This window comes from Chiloscyllium plagiosum, chromosome 43 (assembly GCF_004010195.1).
Source record: "Chiloscyllium plagiosum isolate BGI_BamShark_2017 chromosome 43, ASM401019v2, whole genome shotgun sequence".
Lineage (NCBI taxonomy): Eukaryota > Metazoa > Chordata > Chondrichthyes > Orectolobiformes > Hemiscylliidae > Chiloscyllium > Chiloscyllium plagiosum.
This window is the reverse complement of record NC_057752.1, coordinates 1,087,525-1,097,170: the sequence shown is the minus strand read 5'-3', so window position 1 is coordinate 1,097,170 and position 9,646 is coordinate 1,087,525. Positions and strand designations below refer to the sequence as shown.

At 46.6% G+C, this 9,646-nt stretch overlaps 1 protein-coding gene across 6 annotated transcripts in view; it reads left to right on the top strand.

Annotated features, from left to right (window-relative positions):
* The window catches only part of LOC122543283 (formin-like protein 3), a 167,406-nt gene that overhangs the window by 76,583 nt on the left and 81,177 nt on the right, over nt 1-9,646 (top strand). For all 6 annotated transcript variants that reach the window (XR_006309986.1, XR_006309987.1, XM_043681785.1 and 3 more), the window contains exon 2: nt 7,407-7,490. Coding sequence is in view for 4 of the 6 variants with exons in the window: in XM_043681785.1 (XP_043537720.1) it covers nt 7,407-7,490 (84 nt within the window). In the remaining 2 variants the exon portion in view is untranslated. The remainder of the gene's footprint in view (nt 1-7,406; nt 7,491-9,646) is intronic.

Here is a 9,646-nt window from a genome sequence, read left to right as displayed (position 1 = left end):
GAAAATAGAGTCGCAGGTAGATAGGATAGTGAAGAAGGTGTTTGGTATGCTTTCCTTTATAGGTCAGAGTACTGAGTACAGGAGTTGGGAGGTCATGTTGCGGCTGTACAGGACATTGGTTAGGCCACTGTTGGAATATTGTGTGCAGTTCTGGTCTCCTTCCTATCGGAAAAATGTTGTGAAAGTTGAAACGGTTCAGAAAAGATTTACAAGGATGTTGCCAGGGTTGGAGGATCTGAGCTACAGGGAGAGGCTGAACAGGCTGGGGCTGTTTTCCCTGGAGTGTCAGAGGCTGAGGGGTGACCTTATAGAGGTTTATAAAATTGAGGGGCATGGAGAGGGTAAGTAGGCAAAGTCTTTTCCCTGGGGTTGGGGAATCCAGAACTAGAGGGCATAGGTTTAGGGGGAGAGGGTAAAGATATAAAAGAGACCTAAGGGGCAACTTTTTCACACACAGAGGGTGGTACATGTATGGAATGAGCTGCCAGAGGATGTAGTGGAGGCTGGTACAATTGCAACATTTTAAGAGGCATTTGGATGGTTATATGAATAGGAAGGGTTTGGAGGGATATGGTCCGGGCGATGGCAGATGGGACTAGATTGGGTTGGGATATCTGGTTGGCATGGACGGGTTGGACCGAGGGGTATGTTTCCATGCTGTACATCTCTGATTCTAAGTGGTGGGGGCCTTACAACGTGCTTTGGTTATCCTCCTCCTTGTGGCCTAGGGAAGGGTAAGAGGAGTATACCCTGGTTCCCCTCGTTTCCTTCTTTCCTTACTCCCCCCCCCCCCCCCCCCCCCCGCCGAGTCTGACTGCTTGCTAATTGCACAATTGTCAATCATCCTGAGATAGGAAGTTTGCCCTCTGAGGAGAGGTTGGGCCTATGTCCATTGGAGTTTAGAAGACTGAGATGTGATGTTATTGAACATACAAGATCCTGAGCGGACGTGACAGGGCAGATGCTGAGAGGATGTTTCTCCTTATGGGAAGGATTTGAATGTGGGGGTCACTATATTAAAAACCAAGGATCTCCCATTTAAGACTGAGATGATGAACTTTTTTCTGAAGGTTGTTAATCTGTGGTGGTATTCTTCTGTAGAGAGCTGGGAGGCAATGTCCTTTTTAAGGCTGAGTTAGGTGGTTTCTTGACTGACCAGGAGATCCAAAGGGTTGACAATAGAGTCGAGTTCAGATCACAATCCTATTAGCCACGGTCGTATCAATGGCGGAGCTGGCTCGAGGGGCTAACTCACTCCTGTTCTGCTCTTTAGAGAAGAGAAGATTTGATAGAGGCATTCAAAATCACAAGGGATCTAGGCTGAGTTAATAGAAAGCAACAGTTTCCTTTTGGCAGAAGGATCTAGAACCAGAAGGCACAGATTATAAGATGATTAGCAAAAATCAGCAACAATGGCATGAAGAGGCATGTTTTTATAAAGCGATTAGTTAGGATCTGGAATCCACTGCCAGAGAAGAGGCAGATTTAACCGTGACTTTCAGAGGGGACTTGGATAATTTATTGAAGAGAAAAGCATTTCTGGAGTGCTGCAGGGAAAAGCTGGGACAATGGGACTGATCAAATGGCTCTGGCAGAGAGAGCCAGCACAGTTGTAATGGGCCAAATGGCCACCTTCAGTGCTGTAATCATTTGACAGCAATTGAGAGCAGCAACTGGGGTCCAATTTGAACATTGCACTCCAGCTTCTGATACCGCTATTGCTGCGCTGACTGAGATCCAGCAGCATCCCTGTGACTGAATGTGAGATATCCAAGCTCTATACAGGTTAGTCTCTGGTTGCCAAAATTCACCAAGCTATCAATGAGTTGTTATTTTGAATGGACTGAAGTCTGTTATTGTTGAATAAATTCATCTACGACACTTGATGAACCAACTTGATTTGTTATTAGTACTTAGTATCTGGTCATAAGGTTCTTGGTTCAATTCAGTCTTGATTAAATAAGATGAGATCAGTTTGTAAACCATTTGGAGGAGGGTTGTCTCATCAACAGCCAGATGGTTTGTGGGTTCAAGTTCCAAGGTTGTTCGTTATTTATGCTCCTTTGTGATTGTGCAATCTAATGGGAACCTCCCCATTATTGGAGCCCTTCCAGTTGAAAGTGAAGAACCTTGGAGGTTCCCCTGATCTTTTCATGCTCTTGCATTATAGTGAACCAGCTGGGAGATGTCAAAAGTAAGGAGAATCCTGCACCTGCATCCTGTCAGTCGGGGGAACAGGAGAGAACTGAAACCCATTGGGAGTTTTGCTTGGTATCACACACAGCTCAGGACCAAGAGATCAATCAGTGCATTTCCCTTCATTTATTTTCAAGCCACGGTAACAGGCTCCTTCTTTGCAAGTCATAATTCAGATAGAGCTGACTTTGGCAAGAATTTAATTCTGTGTAGATACCTGCTTGAGTTCAACATTTAGCAGATCAATATCCAGATGTTCATTAAGCAGCAAAAGACTTTAGAGATTGACAAGGGTTTTATAGATTAGCACAGACTACTGGTTTTTGCCTTTCCTTTCTCAACCTTTTTCAAAGCTGGAAACCAATACCTCATAGGGGAAGAACCCAATATTTTTCTTTTGGGTGTCAGAATTCTGGAGAACCCTCCCTAATAAGTTGTGGGTCTACTTGTAGCACATGGACTGCAGCAGCGATGCCCCCATCCCACGAGTAAATAAAAAAAGCACCAAATTAACAAATAGAGTCACACAGCACAGAAACAGACCCTTCAGTGTGACTCATCCATGCTGACTAAGTTCTCCAAACTAAACTGGACCCACCTGCCAATGTTTGACCCATTTCCCTCTAAACCCAGCAGGGACAAGGTGGCAAGACAGGGGTATATTGGAGGGGGAAATTAGGCATTCCAGCCCTGATGCCCACGTATCCTGAAAAGAACTTGGCTGTACCTTTTTTAATCATTCTGTTTGGATATGTTAGAACACACTTCTGTGGCAGTGGGACTTGACGCTAGACCTTCTAGCCCAGAAGTAGGGACATTATCACTGCACTTCAGACGCTGTCCCCCCAGAGAACTTGGCTTTTCTTTAAAAAAGAATTGATAATTTTACACAAACAGCAGTTTCCATCTGTCCCTGTTCAGATGCCCACCTTGGCAAAGAACCTGATTCTTAAGTACTTTCTAATCAACCTGTACAAGGATGTTATTGTGTACCTCTGGAGCAAATAGGATTTGAACCCATACTACTTGGTTCAGAGGTAGGGACACTACCACTGCACCACAAGACCCCTCCAGAGAACTCTGCTCTTCATTTAAAAAAAACACCAAATCATCCATGTCTTGGACTAAATTAACAATTTACAATACAACAATAGCAAAAATGAAGGGTTTGGAAAGAAGGACGGGATTAAACTAAAATGGAGCTGGAGCGGGGAAGAGAACTCAGCTCTGAAATATAAACGCCAATGAGTATCATGTGCTCTCGATGAACTCTGGAGCTGTTCTGGTTAACCCCTAAAGGGACCTGCATTTCTAACACTGACATTCAGTCATGGCAGCCACTTAAATTATTGGTATGTCTTAGTTTTTTTTGGGAGGTTGGCTTGATATCGACTTGTTCAGCAGTGGGTCCCTGGGGTGTAACAATGAACCTCCCTTCATGACTAAGACAAAGTTTTCATACATTCACTTGTGTGTTTCCGTAGCCTTTCAGAGGCAAACTGAGTTAATGACAGATGTGGTGAGGTCTGCTTTGAATTGTCCAGCTGAAACTGGTACTGTGTGTGTATATGTTCCTTCTATCTTAATAAAACAAAGAACAGCAGATGCTTGTGCTCCCAGAATTTGCTGCAACCCTAGCCAAGCTGTTCCAGTACAGTTACAACACTGGCATCTACCTCTCAATGTGAAAAATTGCCAGGTATGTCCTTTACACACAAAGCAGGACAAATCCAACCTGGCCAATGACTGCCCCAACTGTGTACTCTTGATCGTCAGTAAAGTAATGGCAGTGCTATCAAACAGAACCTGCTCAGCAATACCCCGCTCAGTGACGCCCAGTTTGGGTTCCACCAGGGCCACTTAGCTCCTGACCTCATTACAGCCTTGGTTCAAACATGGACAAAAGAGCTGAATTCCAGAGGGGAGGGGAGAGGGACAGCCCTTGACATCAAGGCTGCATTCAACCGAGTGTGGCATCAAGGAGCCCTAGCAAAACTAGTATCATGGGGCAGACTCTGCTGGTTGGAGTCATACCTGACACATAGGAAAATGTTGTGGTTGTTGGAAGTCAGTCATCTCAGCTCCAGGAGTTCCTCAGAGTAGTGTCCTTGGCCCAATCACCTTCTGCTGCTTCATAATGACCTTCCCTCCATAAGGTCAGAAGTGGGGACATTCAGTGGTGATTATACAATATTCAGCACCACTTGTGACTCCTCAGATACTGAAGCAGCAAGATCTGGACAATATCCAGGCTTGGGCTGACGAGTGGCAACTGACAAATGCCAGACAATGACCATCTCTAATGAGAGACAATCTAACCACTGCCCCTTTGGCATTCACTGGTGTTACTGCATCCTGGGACTTACCATTGACCAGAAACTGAACTGGACTCTGTATAAACACAGTGGCTACAAGAATAAGTTAGAGGTTAGGAATACTGCGGTGAGTAACTACCCTTCTGATTCTCCAAAGTCTGTCCACTATCTGCAAGGCGCAAATCAGGAGTGTAAGGGAATGTTTCCCACTTGCCTAGATGCTCTAACAACACTTAAGAAGCTTGGCATCATCCAGGACAAAGCAGTCCTGCTTGATTGACACAACAAACATTCACTCCCTCCACCACCTACGCTCACTAGCAGCAGTGTGTACTATCTACAAAATGCACTACAGAAATTCACCAGGACAAGGGCAGCAAATAAGTGGGAACACTACCTGCTGCAAGTTCCCCTCCGAGCTACCACCATCCTGACTTGGGTCAAAATCCTGGAATTCTCTCCCTAAGGACATTGTGGGTCAACCTACAACAGGTGGACTGCAGCGGTTCAAGACGGCAGCTCACCACCACCTTCTCAAGGGGCAACTCTGGATGGACAATACATGCTGGCCCAAACAGCAATGCCCATGTCCCACTAGTGAAAAAAGTCTGTTCTTTTTCTCCACAGATGCTGTCAGATCTGCTGAGTTTCTCCGGCAAATTTTGTTGTTATTCCTTCTATCTGTACCTGTTTTAAAAAAAACAGCATTGATCATAGCCCTTCTCTCGTTCAGTTCTTGGAGCAATGCCTTGACTGATCAGAACTGACCTGCCTTGCTTAAACTTTAAGGAAACATGGGCAGTTAACTAGTCAGTCCTTATTAACTAGTGCATTCTTCATGGCAAAGTGTCCACCAATTAGCATACTCAAGCAGTATAAATGTTGTTTTCCCTTCACTTTGCAAATTGTCCTGAGTACAAGATGAGAGGTTTCAACGTGTTGTCTGTCTTCAGCAATACTCAAGTTCTGTGCAAGCAAACGACTGGAAACTGATGAACACATCACACCTCCCAGGAACTCTGCTGACTGTTTTTTGTCACATTTTGACCCTCTGCCTCAGCAAATGCCTTCCCTTAACAAGTGACCCATCTGTTCTTTTAAAGCCAGCTGATTCGAGAGTTCTTAAATGACCAAGGGTTATTCTCCTTCTGACTTTGCTTGCGATCCTGGGCAGGCCAATGGAACTCTGAATCAAACATGCCCAGATGTGGGAAGCCCTTCTCATGAGTCCCATGCAGAACTGAAGAAAAAGTGGTGTTTAAATCTGTAAGGTGTAAATGTTTGCTGGAAAGTATTTTAACAAGCCCCATTGGCAGATATCATCCAACCAGATGGCTTTATCTGGCTTCAGATATGCCTCTTGGCATGTGGCCTGTTCTGGGAAACCTGCTGTTTATAAGTGAGCTTTAGAAGCACAGTTTAACCAAACCCTCGTCTAACCCTTTTCAAGTACAAAAAGGTTGAAATATCCTGTGATGAATGCATATGTTTAGCATCAGTAGTTGCACAACCACATCGATGTAAGTCAGGAGATGCTCTGGATGTCACAGAATCTGTAGGCCATCATGCCTGCACCAGCTCAAGGGCAACTAGGCACAGGCAATAAGTACTGGTCCAGCCAGTGATGCCCATGGCCCATAAATGAATTAAAAAGAAAAGTCACTGTTGTAATAAAGGAAAAGTGGCAACAATACGCACACAAGATCTTGCCAGCATTAATGTGATAATGACCCAGTGATCTGTTTGTTGTGATGTTGATTGAGGGAAAAGTATTGACCAGGGTACTGTTGAGAACTCCCCTGCCTTTCAAAATAACACTGTGGACTCTTTTTTTTCATCCACCTGAGAGGGCAGACTGGGCTTTGGTTTCACATCTTTCTGAATGACCGCACCTTTGATAGTAGAGCACTCCTTTGGTACTGCTGTGCCATTGTTGGACTTTCATTCTTGTGCTGAGGAACTGGGGTAGGACTCGAATCCATAATTTTGAGGTAAGAGTGCTGCAAGCTGAGCCACAACTGATACTCCAATCAGATGTTTAACCAAGTCCCTTTTCCACTGATTTGGATCGCATTAAAGGTTAAGTAATGGCAAAAGTGGTGGCTTGACGAGCAGTCTTATCTTGATCAACGCCATTAGGAAAAGATTAATGTGTCATTCATCTTGTTCGGAAAATCTTAATGAGCATAAATGACTGCCTTGTACGCCAGCAGATTACTTTTTGTGAAGGTCTCCGGGTTTTTGAGATCTGGGGTGTGGCATAATATAAAAGTCCATTTGTTCTTCATTGACATAGCCATGAGGTGTTCAAAATAATTTAGTCTCTGAAGCATCTAGAATTCGGTCTCAGCATTGTATAGTACAAAATATTCTCTTGGTCTGAAATGCTGGTTGGCATATGCGTACCTGATGTGAGCTGTGGGATTTCCCAGGCCAAATGTAGCCTTTCATCTGAGCACAGAAAGACAAAGGATGTGATATCTCCTCCCTCCACCCGCCCTGGCAAACCACCAGAGGTAAAGTCTGGGCCAGAATCTCTGGGTTCAAACCTCACTCCAGGACTTGCTGCTCACGGAAAGTGTGAACTGGTTGATTATAAACCTGTAAATGCTTTTCTGACAGGGTAAGGTTGGGAGTGTTTCTGGTTCAGCCAGAGTCATGTGGTAGCTGCAGTGCAAGGGACTGCTAATAAACTCCACAGGTGGGTTCTTGTTGTCAGCTACCTCCATTGGATGTGTCACTAGGTTCCTATGCACCTTCACAATGTTGGCAGTATTGGAAACCCATTCAAACATCCCTTCGTGTTCATATTTGTTATGTGTAATTGTCCACTTTAATTTTGTCAATGTGTCCCACTGTGGAATAATTACACTCTCTCTGCTTTCTTTTTTGCAGAATTCTATGAATCTCCCCCCAGACAAAGCACGGCTGCTTCGACAGTATGACAATGAGAAAAAATGGGATCTCATCTGTGATCAGGTACTTAGAATCCAGTTTTAAGATAATAAGAATTTGGAGGAGGTCATTCTGCCCCTCAAGTGTGCTGTGCCATTCAGTGAGATCATGGTTGATCTGTTCTTGGCCTCACTTCTGCTTTCCTGGGTGTTCCCAATAACCCTGGCCTCTCTTGTTAACCAAACATCTCTGCCTTAAATACTCAATGATCCAACCCACACTGCTTTGTGTGGTTGAGAATTCCACAGACAAATGACCCGGAAGACATTCCTCCTTGTCAATAGACAATAGGTGCAGGAGTAGGCCATTCTGCCCTTCGAGCCTGCACCACCATTCAATATGATCATGGCTGATCATCCTTAATCAGTATCCTGTTCCTCTCTCGCTCTCTCGATCTCTCGCTCTCTCGATCTCTCGCTCTCTCGATCTCTCGCTCTCTCGATCTCTCGCTCTCTCGATCTCTCGCTCTCTCGATCTCTCGCTCTCTCGATCTCTCGCTCTCTCGATCTCTCGCTCTCTCGATCTCTCGCTCTCTCGATCTCTCGCTCTCTCGATCTCTCGCTCTCTCGATCTCTCGCTCTCTCGATCTCTCGCTCTCTCGATCTCTCGCTCTCTCGATCTCTCGCTCTCTCGATCTCTCGCTCTCTCGATCTCTCGCTCTCTCGATCTCTCGCTCTCTCGATCTCTCGCTCTCTCGATCTCTCGCTCTCTCGATCTCTCGCTCTCTCGATCTCTCGCTCTCTCGATCTCTCGCTCTCTCGATCTCTCGCTCTCTCGATCTCTCGCTCTCTCGATCTCTCGCTCTCTCGATCTCTCGCTCTCTCGATCTCTCTCTCGCTCGATCTCTCGTTCGCTCTCTCGTTCGCTCTCTCGCTCTTTCTCGTTCTCGTTCGTTCTCTCTTTCTCTCGCTCTCGTTCGTTCTCGCTCTTGTTCGTTCTCGCTCTTGTTCGTTCTCGCTCTCGTTCGTTCTCGCTCTCGTTCGTTCTCGCTCGCTCTCTCGTTCGTGCGTTCGCTCTCTCGTTCGTGTGTTCGCTCTCTCGTTCGTGTGTTCGCTCTCTCGTTCGTGCGTTCGCTCTCTCGTTCGTGCGTTCGCTCTCTCGTTCGTGCGTTCGCTCTCTCGTTCGCTCGTTCGCTCTCTCGTTCGTGCGTTCGCTCTCTCATTCGCTCGCTCTCTCGTTCTCTCTCTCGTTCTCTCCTCTCCCTCTCTCGTTCGCTCTCCCTCTCTCGTTCGCTCTCTCGATCTCTCGCTCTCTCGATCTCTCGCTCTCTCGCTCTCTCGATCTCTCGCTCGCTCGATCTCTTGTTCGCTCTCTCGTTCGCTGTCTCATTCGCTCTCGTTCGCTCTCTCTCTCTCATTCGTTCTATCTCTCTCGTTCGCTCGCTCTCTCGTTCTCTCTCTCTCTTGTTCTCTCCTCTCGCGCTCTCCCTCTCTCCCTCTCTCGTTCGCTCGCTCTCTTGCTCTCTTGCTCTCTCTCTGTCTCGTTCGCGCTCTCTCTTGTTCGCTCACTCGATCTCTCGTTCGATCTCTCGTTCGCTCTCTCGTTCGTTCTAGCTCTCTCGTTCGTTCTAGCTCTCTTGTTCGATCTCTCATTCGCTCGATCTCTCTCGTTCGTTCTATCTCGCTCGTTCGCTCTCTCGTTCGCTCTCTCGTTCGCGCTCTCGTTCGCGCTCTCGTTCGCTCTCTCGTTTGCTCGATCTCTCGTTCGCTCTCTCGCTCTCTCGTTCGCTCTCTCTCTCTCTCTCTCGTTTGTTCTCTCTTGTTCTCTCCTCTCGCGCTCTCCCTCTCTCGTTCGCTCGCTCTCTCGCTCTCTCTCTGTCTCGTTTGCGCTCTCTCTCGTTCGCTCTCTCGTTCGCTCTCTCGTTCGCTCTCTCGTTCGCTCTCTCGTTCGCGCTCTCGTTCGCTCGCTCGATCTCTCGTTCGCTCTCGTTCGATCTCTCGTTCGCTCTCTCTCTTGTTCGTTCTAGCTCTCTCGTTCGTTCTAGCTCTCTCGTTCGATCTCTCGTTCGCTCGATCTGTCGTTCGTTCTATCTCTCTCTCGTTCGCTCTCTCGTTCGCTCGATCTCTCGTTCGCTCTCTCTCTCGTTCGCGTTCTATCTCTCTTCGTTCTATTCGCTCGCTCGTTCTCGCTCTCGCTCGTTCTCTCTGTCTCTCGTTCTCTCTCTGTCTCGTTCTCTTGCT